This window comes from Amblyomma americanum, chromosome 11 (genome assembly GCF_052857255.1).
Source record: "Amblyomma americanum isolate KBUSLIRL-KWMA chromosome 11, ASM5285725v1, whole genome shotgun sequence".
In the NCBI taxonomy this organism is placed as follows: Eukaryota; Metazoa; Arthropoda; class Arachnida; order Ixodida; family Ixodidae; genus Amblyomma; species Amblyomma americanum.
In genome coordinates, this window is record NC_135507.1 from 60,795,680 (window position 1) to 60,813,440 (window position 17,761).

A 17,761-nucleotide genomic window follows, 5' to 3' on the forward strand; every position below is an offset into this window, starting at 1 on the left:
ACCCTTCTTTTTTCTTTTCGCTACCATGCCAACCATGCTATATTGCCGGCCACCTCGTGCACGCCGAATTCACCTGTGACTTGCTTGTGTCCAGTGTTATTTTTTTAGCCTGTCGGAAATAAGCCGCCTCCTGTTTAAAAGCACAAGTTTTTGACGCTGCAGGAAAAGTCTGCAATCATCGCTGAAGCTGCAAAGGGCAGAAAGAAGTCGGACATTGAGAAGGAATTCAGTGTCTCGTGCAGCTCACTGTCTACGATTCTCAAATCTAAGAACAGCATCGTGGCGGCACTTCAGAACGGCATGCTCGCAGAACAAGATGGTGGCAACGCCGGTCTACGAAGACGTCGACAAAGCCGTATTCTAGAGGTTCCTCGAGAAGAGAGCGAACAAGATGCCTTTGTCTGGAAGCCTTCTGCAGCAGAAAGCGATAGACTTTGCATGCATTATGGGGTACAACGACTATAAAGCAAGCGCCGCATGACTAAGCCGATTTAAAGCACGACAGTGCATTGTCGCCAAGGTGTTGTCGGGTGAAGTCTGCGAGCGTCGACGCTGACGCAGCATCGTCCTGGATGCAGGAAAGTTACGAAAGCATAATGGACGAATACGAGCCCTCCGAAATTTATCATGCGGATGAAACTTGCTTTTTTTTACGAAATGTTGTCATCGAAAATGCTCGACCTTAAGAGACAAAAATGCCTTGGCGGCAAGCTGAGCAAAAAGCGGGTGACTATTCTTTTGCGCTCAAACATGGACGGATCCGATAAGCGTCCCCTCTTCATGATCAGCCTGAGCAAGACTCCACGGTGCTATAACAGTAACCGAAGGCTTCCGGTCGAGTACAATGCTAACCAGAAAGCTTGGATGATGAGCGCAATATTCTGCAGCTAGCTGGAAGCCTTTGATGTGGTTGTGAAGAAGCAGAGCAGGTCCGTCTGCCTTTTTTTGGATAACTGCAGTGCCCACAACATCGAAGACGTTGTCATGACGGGCATCTGCTCGATTTTTCCGCTTGATGCTTTCGATGTTATCCGGGCTTTCCTCGGCGACCACGACGACGACGCTATGCATAGTTTATCATGCTGGGAAGCCCGAGTCGTGAAGCTCCTGCACAGCAATGTGAAGCTAAGCAAAATAAGCCACTTTTTTCATTAATTTTGGTTCTGGAAAGTAATCGGTGGCTTATTTGTAAATTTTCGCGACACCGACATTCTAGCGAGAACGAACAATTTTTTCCTTCCCCGGCGGTTTCGCTATTGCGGGGTTCGACTGTATCTCAACTGGAGGCTGGGCGTAGTCTCTTTGTCCTTTACTAATAACAAAGCCATAACAAAAGTACGGAAAGAACAATAAGAGAGCAGGCTTTACTTGTCGAAGAGTAAAACACAAAACAGAACCAAAAGCTGCTTTGACATAAGTATGAGGATTCGTAAACTATTCCCAAAATCTGATCTTCAAAAGACGCCGACACTGTAAAAACACTCAGCACTTTTTCTTCACCCACTTCCGCTTTTTATAGTAGAAGGCTAAGAAATTATATCAGCAATGCAACAGTAACAGCTCGTTAGCTCAGAACGCCGAATAATTCGAACTGCAGGAGCAGTCTCGGCCAATGTCCATACAAGTCTAATAGTATTGAACACCTGCTAATTTGGAAGCTACGGATCACACAACGGTTACTTCGAATGTGCTCCTGCCGAGAGGCTGCATCTAGGACGGAAGGGTACAGCAAGTGGTCAACAAAATATGGCAAGTCACACTATTTTTGTATTGTACTTAATTGCATAGTTAGTAGAGATTAATTAACCAACTTTGGAAGCAACGGTGATAAGCGAAAAATGTCAATGAAAAAGTTGTAGAACAGTCTGCGAAACGTCTGACTGAAAAGTTTTTAACTTTCCATCTATTACGTGTCAGCTTTATTTTCGCCCACTGCAGATGCCCGCAAAATACAAAAAATACCACGTGACATGGCAGCTTCCGCGTCGCGATAGCAGCGCTATCAAACGTTCCGTGTAGCAACAAACAGATCATTTAGCCCGACATTCTACCGCTTAGAAGGTGAAAGGGAAGAAACGCAGCAGTTAGTTGTGCGAGTTACACTAGTGGTATGGTTCCTTTGTGGCACTCGATGATAGCCAATTACCAGCAGACACATTCCATAACGCTTGTGCTCGCGTAACCACACAGACAACGCCTGCGTCGCAGCCCTGTCGCCTTTTAAGCAGCAGCACACCGGGCTAAATGAGCTGCTTGTTTGTTGGGCAGAACGTTTGAGAGCACTACAATCGTGGCGCGCAAGCAGACATCTCACGTGGTATTTCTGTATTTCGCGGACATCTGCGAAAAGCGAGAGAAAGCCGATATGTAATAGATGATAAGTGAAAAACTGCTCAACGGGACCTTTCACAGACCAGTCTACAACTTTCTCCTTGTACTTTCTCGCCTATCTGCTTTGCTTGGGAAGCTGGTTAATTAATCTCGACTAATTATGCAATTAAGCCCAACATAAAGAATATTGTGTGTTGCTCCATACAATGGCCAGCAACATGCATTTGGTCGCGTCGTCTTAAGAGTGCGGCAGCATATTTTTAAACCTTGGCTCAAATTAGCTGGGACGCTCTGGCATATACATTTATATATACCTACGCAGGTCGCCAACCACCCGGTGGCCTGGTGAGTAGCCTGCCACAAAGCGGGCTTCTGACAAACACACAAATGCATGCACAAAGGCTAAGTGCGAAAAGAATATGTATAGATATACCAAGTAATCTGCCCATCGTGTCAGGCGGCTGTTGAATTAATCCCGAGAGGCTGCTCGGGAACAGCAACCTGGTTCACCCTCAAACAAAGCAACCCAAGTCCCACTGATGGCAGTGCCTGCCATAGAATGGCGGTGGTGCATCGCTTTACTGCTGTACCACTGCTAAAGACTCCAAGGTATTTATGAATGCAGGGAATGACCAGTTCCACACATAAAGACTATAGCACATTATTGCTCTCTGTACAACTGCCATCCGTGAACTCCGGAACCGAACTGAAAACCAAAATGCAAGCGCATTTAATTTACATTTGGCCGAACTAAACAAATCGACCATCATTTTTCTTTTCTTTTTTCAAAGTGGTGTTATAATTCGAACTTCGGATAATTCAAACATTTTTCCGGACTTTTGAAGTCTGCATTAATAAGCTTTTATTATATTATACACACAAACTTGTATCATGTTCCTGAAAACGTTGTTCCACTAAGTGATTTTATGCAGACATGCCATGATAATCCCTATCAGTTACAGCAGATGCTTAGTATGACCATGCTTTTTATGGACAAAGGAAAGGGCCTGAAAAATTGCTGTGTCAGTTTACTTTGAAGCCATGCAAATTTGAACATTTTTTGCCAATCTGGCCAATGTAATTGTGACGGGCTAGCCAGCAATCGTTTGGTATCTAATGTTGGGAAAACAAATCAAATTTTAAGGAACTGTGGTTTTCAAAGAGTGTTTATTGTTTTCATGACGTGTTAAATTGTGCTTTTGTTTGAACGCCATTGTGCAGACCTGACACTTATATGGTTTTTCACTCTTGTGGACTCGCACATGCTTTGAAAGGTTTCCACTTCTTGTAAAAGCCATAGGGCAAAGCTGGCACTTGAATGGACGCTCACCCGTGTGGGTGTGAAGATGATATACCAAGGAGTGCTTTACAGCAAAGCTGCTCTCACAGTGGTCACACTTGTATGGATGCTCACCAGTGTGGGTGCGAATATGATGCACCAAGGAGTGCTTCAGAGCAAAGCTGCTCTCACAGCGGTCACACTTGTATGGGCGCTCACCAGTGTGGCTGCGAAGGTGCACCACCAGGGTTCCCCTTCCAGCAAAGCTGCTCTCACAGTAGTCACACTTGTATGGACGCTCACCCGTGTGGGTACGAAGGTGTCGCTTCAGGTGGCTCTTTGTAGCAAAGCTGCTGTCACAGTGGTCACACTTGTATGGACGCTCCCCCGTTTGGGTGAGAAGGTGCGGGTTATGGGGGCTTTTCTTCATGAAGCTCTGACCGCAGTGGGAAGACTGGTATATCTGCTTGCTTGTGTTTTCCCCAGGAGGAACTCTGACTTTGATATCAGCTGTAACCAGGCCTGCACCAAGAAATGCAGGGTAACTTTAGTGAAATGCATGACCCACATAGTATAGCACATTTTGGGATGTGCGCAGCAGCCTGTAAACGAAGACAGGAATTTTAAAATACAGTTGAAGCTGGTTAAAACTGAGTCTCATCCAGAAAAACAAGTTCGTCGTACCCAGGGTGCGTTTTACGCGAAAGAAGCTGGAAGGCACAATTGTAAACAATCCATTTGTGGCGCAATTTTTGAAAACAACTCTCTTATTCTTTAAATGATCCAGGAGGAACTTTGCATCGCATTTCTGGTGCGTATTAACAAAAAGTCAGCAAAACAGTTGTCTTGCTGCTCTAGAATCTCTTGAGTGCGTAGACATGCTAAATGAGTTCGTGCAAGATCTCCTTAAGAGAAGCCAATGTTATGCAACAAAGCTTCATGAGAGTATATTTACTACTACAAAAAAGTCACAAATCATGGACTTGAGACGCAAATGGCAAATGGCACTGCAATGCAGTCTTCTCTTTAGTTTGCTCTTATCATTCTAAGTTCCAGCACTGGTGTTGGAGCAGCCTAGTTTTCCTCATTTCTCGGAAGTCGGTGGGGTTGGCCGTAATTTCTCCTGACAGAAGTGTACAAACGAGAATTGGAAATAAGCATTCGTAGTTGAGTCGTGGGAGATGGGAAGTGTTCACTTCGACTGGACTCTCTGCGCCAGCCATGCTCGTCTAATCCGCACGTGCCAAGAATGGTAAGGACAGGAAATGCTCAGGAAGAATCACGCGCTTTGATTGCACTATTCGCAATGCTGGTGGTATTGACTACTGGGGCTCCATAACTGACAGGGAAGGCCACATGACTGTGAAGTATTGCTTAGTGGGAACCCAAAGCTAATGTCCATTGTAAAAAAGTTATGAACCAAATTTTACCAAAAATTTACTCCACTGTAAGTGATCTATTGTAAATGTGTCCATTAAAACCGAAACATATTGGATATAAAATGTATGATGACCAAACAAAAATTGGTCACAAAGTCCTGGACATCCGGCTTTCTGCTTTAACCAGATCCGTTGTAACGAGAGCTAACAGTATAACTAGGCTAACAAGTTTATGTCAAGGTCAATGGGTCGATCCTAAAAAAAAACTGTATATAAAGAAAACTTCCTAGTATTTAAACATTTTATTGGAGCTGGAGGGATACTGTTTTACCTTGCGAAGAATTGCTCGGAGACACATGCAATCTTTGTAACCAACTTAATAGGCACAGCTGCTTAAGCAAAGTGCTTACATGATGCCTGGCTTCACGAGAGGGATATTGCAAGTCTGTGCAAGTTTTTCACTAATATCAGGACGCCTATGACCTTTGAATCATGACACAGTACACTGCTGCTGAGTGCATTCCTTTCGTCTACTAAAGCTTAAACGTGAATTACCATGAGCAAACCTTGAGCAAACTGCTGGAGAAAATAACTCACAGGACGGTTACAACTTGGTAATGCAAGTTTCAGCTACAGCTGTTAGGGCATTTAGTTGGAGATATTTTCCTGGCGCACTGGTGTAGTGGTTAAGTGATGCGCCCCTGCACTGGCAAGCGGCTGTTCCGGACAGAGCCACCCGCAGCCTTATGTGACCCAGGCTGACCAGTTACGCCAATGGCGATGACGGTAAAGCCAGGGACTGGCGCATGATGGCTATCGCTGCAAAACTGCTGAAGGACTAGTTGCCTTTCACTAAATGTAGCAAAATGCCCAATATATACAATTGAGCTGAGCTGTCACAACTGAAAATGATATAGCAATGAGCACGCGTTTATTTCTGTACACTGCGCAATCTCAGGCATCATCTCAGTGTGCATGTCTAGCAGCTACCTTGTGAAGTTTCTTGTACCAAGAAAGCAAGAACCTCTTCAGCTGTTCTGCCAACATCATCAGGAAGCAATTTTCATCATATAGCCCCAGAAAAAACAAGGCTTTCCGAAAAAATATTCGCAAGTTGATATTACCAAACTGAATAGCAATGAATAAATAACAAACAATATAAACAGCAGTTCTGAATGTTCAAGAGCCCAAAGTTCTCTACAACGTACAGCTTAATGAAGCTGCCAGAGAAGCCCTCACATTACAAACCGCAAAGACAAAACCAATTCTGTCAACAGCGTTACCAATGTAACATATAGCACTAAACGTAAGCATGAATCATTAATATCAAGCCAAAATTGCCTAGACTAGCAAATATTTCCTAGGAGCTAATAGAATTAAAAGCACGTGCAATACAAGCTAATGCAGACAGCAGGTGAAACAGCCCAGGTTAATATTTACCCCGGAACATCCGAGAACATACCAAAAAGGTATTACTACTGCTTTTCAGAGCTCACTTTATAAGGGCGTCGTATACAGAAGAATACAGAAAACAATAAGCCATAAAATAATGAGACACAGAAACTCAGAGGGTGGTAGGACCACAATGGAAAGCGAAGACCTTAACTGGTGAGACCAGAGCACAAAAAGAAAGACAAAGTATGATGCACAAAAGGCACAGCCACAAAACACAGGCACTTTTCTACTGCAGGTGATTTTTTTTCTGTGTACTCTCCAGTTTGCATACTCTTTTCAGAAAAAGCTACACAGAACAGACAAAAGGTGCAACTTGTACTGATATGTGCTCGATCACAAGTTTTCCTCTGTACTCATGCACAATGTTACATAGAGAACATTTTGCGATGCCCACTGTTCATGATGCCGTGATGGTTGGTTAGTTTATCAGGTTTAACGTCTCAAAACAACTCAGTCTATGAGGAACACCGTAGTGGCGGGCTCAAGGTAATTTTGACCACCTGGAGTTCTCTAAGGTGCACTGACATTGCATATTACATGGGCCTCTAGCATTTTTTCTCAATAAAAATGACACCAATACGGGCAAGGATCGAGCCCACATCTTTCAGGTCAGGTGCTGAGCACCATAACCACAGAGACACATCGGCTCGATTTTGCAATGATGTGCTTGTCTTCTAGGTGTAAACAAGGCAGTGTCTGATACGTCCCATTTTGTGCACAGAGATCAGTCTGAGATCACTGGATATGCTATTTCGCATTATGAACATGAAGCGGTTCTGCCTGCAAATTGTATAAGGTGTGGGTTTTGAAAATGGTCTTTCGGACGCTAGTGTACTCGTTGGCTTGCCAATATTGGTTTCAATGCCTGCAAAAAGAAACAGACAAATGAAGTTAATTAGAATAAGAACTGGACTGCTAGAAGCAGCAGTATTGCGTTAAAAGGACAGTAAGCTGATTTCTATTGAATTTTTATTTATCTTTTTCATGCAGCAATAGAAAGCCCGCACTTCAAACAAGCAAACGTACACTGTGGCAGTGCAATCTGCAGCAGACCATTTGAAACCAAATTCCTTCATATTGTAGTCTCTCTTTCACATAGCAGATGGTGTCTGCAAACCTCGACATCAAGGACACGATATACCCATACAGTAGCTCTATGAACTCTGTGGATATGACTGCTGTGCCACCCAGGCAGCATGCAATGGCAGTAATGAACGTGACACTGTACTGGACGCACAAGTTTTAATAAAGCTGTAGTTGAGAACACTAACCCGGTCTTAAATATACTAGAATTAAATTATTACTGGTGATATTTATCACAATTATCAGCAACCGCTTCTCCTCACAGCAGCGCAGCCCCACTGGCAGCAAGCGGCAGTCGTCTTTCTGAAAAAGTTGCGAAGGGAAAGCATGGCTAAGTTGTGCTAGAAATAGTGCCTATACTCCGTTTCATACACAGCAGTGAATGTTGTCAAAGCTATCGCCCCTCTTTAGACAAACATAGTCCGTGCCTGAAATGCCATTTGCAATACAACCAAAATGAACACAGGCATATTTCCTTTTGACAAACCTCCTGTACCGCAACTGGTGACCACCTGCACTTCGTTCAACCTTTTAAGGCATTATTGTCCTGCGAGTCAATCATCGAAACTTCGGGAAGTAAGAATGATATGTGGCAATATGATACCCAGCTGGTAGGGAGATTCGCTTCGAATCCATTAGCACCTAACAAGTAGTCCACACTCAGTGAATATTACAGCCAGAGGGCCCGAACACTGAGCGCCTCACAGCTTCAACCGCGATTTCCAATGCTAGTGCTTTGTTTTATACCGCTCTTTGTCTTTGTCCAAACAGTCACCGAGGCTTTGATAGGTACGATTCATATATGGCAGAGAATATTGTTTTGAGGACGCACTACATCCGCAGCGACCACTGCATTGCCAGCTATGCATGGAATGGAGTATAGTTGCAAGAATAAATGTAAAAAGCAAAAGCGCCTCAGGCTATGAGAGCCACCGTAGTGGAGGGCTCCGGATAATTTCGACCACCTGGTGTTCCTTAACGTGCACTGACATCACACAGTACAAAGGTCTCTAGAATTTCGCCTCCATCGAAATTCGACCACCGTTGCCGGGATCGAGTCGGCGTTTTTTGGGACAACCGCCGAGCACCTTAACCACTAATCTACCGCGGCGGCTAGGCGCATACGAACCATGTCTTTTATGGCAACACTAGTCCCCCGAGAGCAAATACCACGACAATCAGGGAACTACACTCGTTCTGCGATTAAGGCAGAAGGGACCGCATACACCTCAGAACAATGCAAATGGCACATCGACTATGGTCACGCCCGTAACGCTGAAAGCAGGGGCGGCCACCCGTCACTGTGTCAGCAAGACTGTCACAGTAGAACACAGAAGTAGATTCAGTTTTCGGCGGCTATTTGCCAGTGAAAGTGCCTTAACGTTTGTTGCGTTTACTTACCCGCGGGTGCACGCTATGAATTATCCACTTCAAATGGCAACGTACTTCAACTTGCATCAAAGTTAACTGCCAAAGTTAACTCTGGTTATCCGGGCAGCTTTGAGACGGGCAAAATGATTAGCATGGCTAGACATTTGCACAGCTTTGCTCCGGCAGGTAAACGGGTCGGAACTTGAAAGCACACACAAAGGCAAAGCACGATTTCATTAGTGACATGCTGCGGCTTGACATGCATTATGCCGTATGAAGCCAGGACGTGCGGCATAAGCACAAAAAAGACAAATTTGTCGGAGCACAAATTTGCAAATGTCCTAGTTTGCTGACGTGGTTGGAATGACAGCGCCCCTCCTCTCGTGTAGAATATTTTGGATCAGATTGGATTAGATGTGAAGATTGGACTGGGATTGGATCATTCAAGGCGGCGTTAAGGTGGCTAGATTAGCAGAAGCGTTTGCGGGGGTCGGTAGGCTGGTAACGCCGATTGGTCGGTGGGATGCGTGACTGCGTGACGTTTTTTTTTCGCTACGCCCTCATTCTCAACCGTCCCTGTCCCTAGAGGGCCTAGAAAATCGCTAGGGCCGGCCGGCCGTCCGCCGCGCGTGCGTGGTCCGCGGGCATTCTATTCGTGAGCCGGGACGGCTCCGCGCGCGCTTCGGGAGCTGTCCAGGTATGGCTTTTTTGCTGGTGCGCTCGTCGGCGACAGCCAGCTGAAATTTCTGTACAGTTCTTGCTTTCCACTACATTGCGACGACTCCCAACAGGCGGCTGACCCGCGAGAAATCGCCAGTGACATAAAGGTACGCATTTTATCTCAAATTTCGCTTCATGAAGTGCTGTACCGCTTACCTTACATGCGTTGCGCATTCCAGGACCTCGTTTTGCTGCTGCAGGAGCACGCGGCTAGTGTCGTGCTGGTGTTCAAAGTTTTGCCGCACCATTATGACGACCCACATAAGGTGTGGTTTGAGGACCGCCGACGTCGCCAGCTGAACCGCCGTCTGACAGCCACGATGAAGTTCTTGTCGGGCGTGCACGGTCTCAACCCCGGGTAAGGGTTAAACAACGTTCTCGCAAGCTTTCTCGTGCAGAACTCACCAAATTGCGGCGCTTGTAACGTAACTTTTTTTGCAGCATCGTTTCCTGAATGTTTCTCGCAAGCCGATGCTGTCCTTATTTGCCGCGCACCGATACCACGTGGCGAGAATCCGGGGCACCGACCAGAGTGCGCCTTTGTTCTTTTGCAGTGGCAAGTCCAGGGTAAAAGTGGCCGCGATAATTCTGCCACTACAATCTGGCCTTTAGGATCGCTATCAGCTGCAACGGTAAGTCCAGAAGTTCCGACTCGCGCATTGTGGAAATCGCGCCTGGCCTAAGTATCCAGCATTCACCCAGTGCAGTGCAGCTTTGTTAAATTCCTTAGAGACTTCTTGGGCTTTGTCGAAATCGACAGCAGCCGTGAAAATTTACGTATTAGACCTCGCTACAGCATTATCCCAGCGCAGCGAGCCTTTGTTTCTTTGCGTCGTCAAGCGTTAGAAGCGCGCGCCGTCTCACGCTTTGTCCAAGTCGGCTCTAAAACTCGCGCTAGGCCTCGTTGCCGGGTTGACAAAGTGCACGGCTTTGTTACTTTCAATGGCAAGCCTCTGCCACTACAGTCGGCGGCCTTATTTTTTATGATAACTGTCAGCTTCAACAGCAAGTCCAAGAAAAGTTATGACGATCGCGCGGTGTGGAAATCGGCGGTAGAGACAAAAAACTCGTGCTTGTAGCTACAGACTTACCCAGCTCCAGTGCGCCTTTGTTTATTTCCGTAGCGACTACTCACGATTTGTAGAAATCGACGCCAGCTGTGAAAATTTACATATTAGACCTCGCTACAGCATTAGCCCAGCGCAGCGCGCCTTCGTTTCTTTGCGTTCTAACTTGTTTGCAGCCCACCTTTGTTTACTCGTTACTTTTGTTCTTTTCAGTCGTTTCCTGAATCTGTCCAAAGGGCCGGGCTAGGTGGATGATTGTTCGCCGTCAGTGGAACCACATGGCGATCGCACTGCGTACAGCACGACTTTGGTCCCTGTGCTTTTTAAATAATAACATCAGATGTCGAAGGTCATGGTCGTGTCCGAGGCTTGCTTCGACAGCTGGGGCAAAACCATGGGGACCGCACACGCTGTGTCGTCGCTGCCAAGTGAAGAGGCACAAAAAGGCTGTCAACCTTAATAAAGGCGGCCTCAGTGTTTCCTGACAGATCACACGCTTTCCACCCTGTGCACGTGTTCTCATTTCCAATTAAATAGGTCCTTCAAGCCCTGCAGAATGCCTGAATTAGGAACTGCTAATATCAAGATGGTACTTGAGAGACAATAGCGGCTACAATGACAAATGTAAAGAAGGGCTGGAGTTACATGCAAATAAAAAGGGGGGTACCCAAATAACAAGCTGAAGTGGTTTTGGACAGGAGTCCTAGTTACTCGATATAAAAGACTCATAATGCATATTCAGCATTTATCAAGTTTTTTGTAGAAATATACCCTAAGCACTTTCCCTTCAATAACATTAAACAGTCTAAACAAATAAGAAAACCATGGATCACGCCAGAGCCCAAAAGAATGATAAAGCACAAAAACAAGTACCATGCCTTTTTAAATAATCGCTCTCTAGAATCTGTAATCTTATTAAAAAACAAGAAATAATCTAAATGCTGAGCATAGGCGTGCTAAGATTGTGTATCATCAAAAACTGCTCTGATACAATGAAAAATTCAGACGCTGTGTGGAAAGCTGTAAATAACTTGTTACGTCACAATACGAAAAATGCGCCAGCTCAACGAATAATCTGTAAGGGCTCTGAATTATCCGGTCAGGCTCGTGCTGGCCATTTAAACAGCAATCTTTAACTACCCATTAAACTATGATGCATCTACCTGAAGTTCCTTCATCTTTTAGCCCTTTCGAAAGCCTTTTCCTTGAGCCCACCAATGAGACCGAAGTATGTACAACCTTTATGAATTTTAATAATAGCAAAGCCTTAGATGTTGACAATATTCAGATAAAACCAGTCAAATGTGTACTATCTTTTATTGCACCTGTGCTTGCATACATCTTCAATTTGGTAATTGAAACGGGAGTTTACCCGGAAGATATGAAGAAAGTAAGAGTGACAGTTGTGTTTAAAGGGGGAGATAAAGATGTAGTGTCCAATTATAGACCAATATCTGTGATTCCAGTCTTTGCAAAGGGATTGGAAAAAATAATCTTTTCCCGTCTAGTGAACTTTTTTAATGAAAAACAAATCCTGTCTGAGGCTCAATTTGGCTTCCGAGGGGGCAAGTCGACGGAAACAGCTTTATCACTTAAGGAATGTATCCTGCAAAACATTGAAGCAGGTATTCTCACTGTCGGAATCTTCATTGGTTTTAGTAAGGCTTTCGATTCCCTAAACCATCAAATTTTAACTCATGAACTTTCTCAAAACGGAGTTCGTGGAACACCTTTAGACCTCACGAAATCATACCTGCAAAATCGAAAACTACCCAGGCAGCACATGGCATCGGCCCTATATTGTGAACGCGTTGGCGATCCGTGGTCCTGTGGTGGCCCGTTCTTGCCAATGCGTGACCAATAATGGCAATTCGATACGAAAACACGTCCATTAATGGCCAGGCTACGATCATTATTTCCCAACATTGGCATAACCTGGCGAACAACGATCTACGATAGCTAGCTAGAAGCAATTGCCTGCCAACATCGCTTGCAACCTGGCATTCAATGGCGAATATTGTTCCGGCAGTTGCGGTGGCTAGCCAGAGTTGCATACATCATGGCATTCGTTGGTGGATGTTGTCATGCCAATTTTTATGGCTCGTGAGCATCAGACATATCTTGGTATAATCTGGTCAATATTGCCCTGGAAGTTGGGGTGGCCTCCCAACAATGTGCACAAACTGGGCTTGGCTGCCAAATATTGCCCCATCAGTTGCGATGGGTAGCCAGTGAAGCACACATCTTGGGATTCGATGGTCAATCTTGTCCCACCAGTTACGATCGCTTACAAGAAGTATGCAAATCCTGGCATATGTTGTTCAACATCGTCTTGCGTGTGGCGATTGGCCGCCGAAATTGCATACATCCTCGCATTCCTTGCTCAATATTCTGCCAGCAATTTCGATGGCTCGTCGACATTGGTCATGGCACTACTTGGCCTTTAAGTGTGATGTCGCCAGAGCCAAGTATTGTAATATGCGGGGCACGACACCGCATCGAGTATGCAGCGTACTCAGCTACTGCTATTGCAGGTGACCGTCACTTGGGCCGTTTGCTCAGCACTTCCCGGCACGTGCAGACTGCGCACCGATGATGCGACACCACCTCGGCTTGCCTTGGTAATCACGGCGCCGAATCCAGACCAGACTTAAGCGCACATCTGGCAACGGCGATTGGGGACTACATCGGACACCTCCGAAGGAGGACTTAAAAGCCAGCCATGCAGCAAGCGTCCACTTCGGGCATGACACCGCATCGAGTATGCAGCGTACTCAGCTACTGCTATTGCAGGTGACCGTCACTTGGGCCGTTTGCTCAGCACTTCCCGGCACATGCAGACTGCGCACCGATGATGCGACACCACCTCGGCTTGCCTTGGTAATCACGGCGCCGAATCCAGACAAGACTTAAGCGCACATCTGGCAACGGCGATTGGGGACTACATCGGACACCTCCGAAGGAGGACTTCAAAGCCAGCCATGCAGCAAGCGTCCACTTCGGGCATGACACCGCATCGAGTATGCAGCGTACTCAGCTACTGCTATTGCAGGTGACCGTCACTTGGGCCGTTTGCTCAGCACTTCCCGGCACATGCAGACTGCGCACCGATGATGCGACACCACCTCGGCTTGCCTTGGTAATCACGGCGCCGAATCCAGACCAGACTTTAGCGCACATCTGGCAACGGCGATTGGGGACTACATCGGACACCTCCGAAGGAGGACTTAAAAGCCAGCCATGCAGCAAGCGTCCACTTCGGGCATGACACCGCATCGAGTATGCAGCGTACTCAGCTACTGCTATTGCAGGTGACCGTCACTTGGGCCGTTTGCTCAGCACTTCCCGGCACATGCAGACTGCGCACCGATGATGCGACACCACCTCGGCTTGCCTTGGTAATCACGGCGCCGAATCCAGACCAGACTTAAGCGCACATCTGGCAACGGCGATTGGGGACTACATCGGACACCTCCGAAGGAGGACTTAAAAGCCAGCCATGCAGCAAGCGTCCACTTCGGGCATGACACCGCATCGAGTATGCAGCGTACTCAGCTACTGCTATTGCAGGTGACCGTCACTTGGGCCGTTTGCTCAGCACTTCCCGGCACATGCAGACTGCGCACCGATGATGCGACACCACCTCGGCTTGCCTTGGTAATCACGGCGCCGAATCCAGACCAGACTTTAGCGCACATCTGGCAACGGCGATTGGGGACTACATCGGACACCACCGAAGGAGGACTTAAAAGCCAGCCATGCAGCAAGCGTCCACTTCAGGCACGACACCGCATCGAGTATGCAGCGTACTCAGCTACTGTTATTGCAGGTGACCGTCACTTGGGCCGTTTGCTCAGCACTTCCCGGCACATGCAGACTGCGCACCGATGATGCGACACCACCTCGGCTTGCCTTGGTAATCACGGCGCCGAATCCAGACCAGACTTAAGCGCACATCTGGCAACGGCGATTGGGGACTACAACGGACACCACCGAAGGAGGACTTAAAAGCCAGCCAGCAAGCGTCCACTTCGGGCACGAAACCGCATCGAGTATGCAGCGTACTCAGCTACTGCTATTGCAGGTTAGTTACATACAGTGTGCTTCAAACTTTAAAAGTAACAACTGCTGTTTGATCGCGGTGTCGTGCCCACTTGAGTGGATTGATGCCTTAAAGCATTCTAATTTACTTCTGTGTTCGCTCTACTCTGCAAAGTTTGATTTGCTCCTCTTGCTTTCTGGCGACGTTGAGACGAACCCAGGTCCAATGTCAAAAGCTGAGGCAGATGCGTTTGCCTCGGCTCTTGAGTCGATACAGAAACTAGAGGCCGCACAAGATGCGCTCTTGAGTGAATTAAAAAGCGCAAAGGACAAACAAGCTGCCACTGATAATGAACTCATCATTCTAACAGCCAAGGTTGCGGCGCTTGAGTTGGCCACTTCCTCAGAAAACGCTGCAGATTCGAGCGTGAAGGAAAAAGGAATCAAAACTTTAAGTGATGTCTCAGATCAGCTGCAAAAAATAACTTCAAGATGTGAGGACGTAGAAAACAGGCTCAGACGAAGTAATTTGCTGTTTTTCGGGATAGAAGATGACCCTGATGAGGACTGGGCTACCCCTGAAAAGGAAGTCATAAAATTCTGCTCTGAAAAACTGCAAACTGAAACAATCAGTTCGCAATTCGAACGCGTACATAGGCTTGGGAAATACCAAGAAGGAAAGAACAGACCTATAATAGCTAAACTTACTTTTTTTAAAGACAAGCAACGCATCTTGTCACCTGCACACAAATTAAAAGGCTTAAAATATTCAATCGGTGGAGATTTCTCCCCAGCTACGCGACAAGCTAGAAAGAAGCTGCTTGACTTCGCCAAACCTCAAAAAGTTCCTTTTAAACTGTCAGTAGATCGGCTGTTTATAAAAAATCAGACTTACACGTACGACAAAAACACCGATACCGTTGTCATGTCGCAAAGATAGCTAGACATAAGCACTTGCTCACGGGCTCTTCCACAGTCAAAGCTACCTATCAATGCGTCTTTGTTGACACTATCTTACGCAAACATACGAAGCATCATGCCCAAGCGCGAATTAGTTTGCTCTCTGCTTGACGATAACGAATCTAATATTCTTGTTCTTACCGAAACATGGCTAAATCCTGACATTACTGACGACGAAATTCTTCCTGATAACCATTCTTATAATATTTACCGCAAAGATCGAACTAGCAAGAGAGGCGGGGGCGTTCTTCTTGGTGTTAAAAAGTCATTATCTTCACTTATTATCGACTCGAACTCATCTCTTGAGACTGTGTGGGTTGAAGTAATAATAAATACGACCAAACTACTGGTAGGTGCTTGCTACCGTCCACCTGACTACAGCACTTCTTTCGTTACAGAACTACGCAATAGCATAACCACGGCCCTCCAGCTCTGTCCTGCGCATTCTGTTTACTTATTCGGTGATTTTAACTTTCCGCTCATAAATTGGCGTAATCTATCATCATCTTGTCGAACATCTGTGGATTTTCTTAACTTAACTTTAGATCTTAACCTGTTCCAGGTCGTTAACAAACCAACCCGCGGCACTAACATTCTAGACCTTATACTCACCAACACCCCAGAAAAAATTGAATCTGTAGTTCATCTAAACGGCTTTAGCGATCACGACCTTCTTCAGGTAACAATCAGTGTTCCACTACCCTTTTCAGGGATCTCAAAGAAAATAATACGTGATTATAATAAAGCAAACTACTCTAAAAAAAACGATGAACTTGAAGTATTTTTCAACCACACGCTACTTCCTTCTTTTTATAATCACTCGGTGGAAGATAACTGGGTATGTTTCAAGAATAAAATGTCTACTCTAATTAACAAACATATCCCGTTTATCTCGATAACAAATGACAAAACAAATCCTTGGTTTACTAATGCCCTACGTAAGCTCAGGAATAAAAAGAAACGTCGCTACAATACCGCTAAACGCGTCAATAATGCTCCTTCGTGGGAAAGGTACAGCATTTGCTTAAAAACGTACTGTTCTGCCTTAGCTGCAGCTAAAAGTAAATATTTCTCCACAGATTTACCTCCTCTCTTAAATTCGAATCCAAAAAAGTTTTGGCGAGTTATATCACCTGACCGTGACTCTAACCAGATAGCCTTGCATAGCGATACAAATACTCCCCTCCCTGACAATGTGTGCCCCTCTGCGTTTAATACGTTTTTTTCATCGATTTTCAGCCGCGAGGATCATACCAATGTACCTGATGTTGCTGATTTTGATTGGCAATTCATGGAAAGTATTGAAATCTCGGTGGAGGGAATTGCATGTCTTATTAATAATTTGAAGTTTTCTACTTCATCTGGTATTGACAATATTAGTTCCAAGATATTAAAAAATACCATTTTTATATCCAGTAACATTCTGTATCATATATTCAAGCAGTCTTTGTCATCGGGACAGCTGCCCAATGACTGGAAATTGGCCAAAATCATACCCATATTTAAAACTGGGGATAAACACTCCCCGGAAAATTACCGTCCAATTTCATTGACCTGCATTTGCTGCAAGATGCTCGAACATATAATTCCTACTCATATTTATAATCACCTAGAGTCCAATAATTTTTTTTTCGCCATAAACATGGTTTCAGGAAAGGATTATCATGTGAGACACAGTTACTTGAATTCACGACTGATCTGCACCTTAACATGAACAATAACCAGCAGACCGATTGCATTTTCCTTGACTTTTCCAAATCATTTGATTGTGTAGCTCATTGTCACCTTATTGCTAAATTAACTGCACTTCGAATTGACTCCTTCACTCTAACATGGCTTCGTAATTTTCTTTCGAATCGTCAACAGTTCACAGTAGTTAATAATATTGCTTCGTCTCCTACTTACGTTACATCTGGTGTGCCTCAGGGCAGTGTTTTGGGCCCTTTCCTCTTCCTGATTTACATAAATGATTTGCCACTTAATGTTTCTTCTCGCTTACGTATTTTCACTGACGACTGCATTATTTACAGATCAATTAAGAGTACTGACGACCACCTGGCCCTTCAAAATGACCT

The 17,761-nt window shown here is 45.5% G+C and overlaps 1 protein-coding gene across 2 annotated transcripts; it reads right to left on the reverse strand.

Moving 5' to 3' along the window:
• Window positions 1-913: 913 nt before the first annotated feature.
• Window positions 914-9,067, reverse strand: LOC144109510 (uncharacterized). 2 transcript variants are annotated; one of them, XM_077642336.1, is made up of 3 exons: window positions 8,929-9,067; window positions 3,746-4,132; window positions 914-1,107 (listed from the first exon to the last, which is right to left on the reverse strand). In XM_077642336.1, the coding sequence occupies exons 2-3, from the start codon at window positions 4,038-4,040 to the stop codon at window positions 1,064-1,066; spliced, it is 339 nt and encodes a 112-aa protein (XP_077498462.1). In that variant the 5' UTR covers window positions 4,041-4,132; window positions 8,929-9,067; the 3' UTR covers window positions 914-1,063. The 2 variants fall into 2 exon arrangements, 1 of the variants encoding a protein (XP_077498462.1); XR_013309612.1 differs by lacking the exons at window positions 914-1,107; window positions 3,746-4,132 and adding an exon at window positions 7,174-7,309 and having other exon boundaries at window positions 8,929-9,066.
• Between the last annotated feature and the right edge of the window lie 8,694 nt (window positions 9,068-17,761).

Excerpts from the sequence above, each read along its gene's own strand:
- LOC144109510 (XM_077642336.1), bottom strand. The coding sequence starts at position 4,040 with ATGAAGAAAAGCCCCCATAACCCGCACCTTCTCACCCAAACGGGGGAG. Across the intron at positions 1,108-3,745 it reads TCATATTCGCACCCACACTG|GAGCTTCACGACTCGGGCTT; the intron begins GTGAGCATCCAT and ends ATTGCTGTGCAG.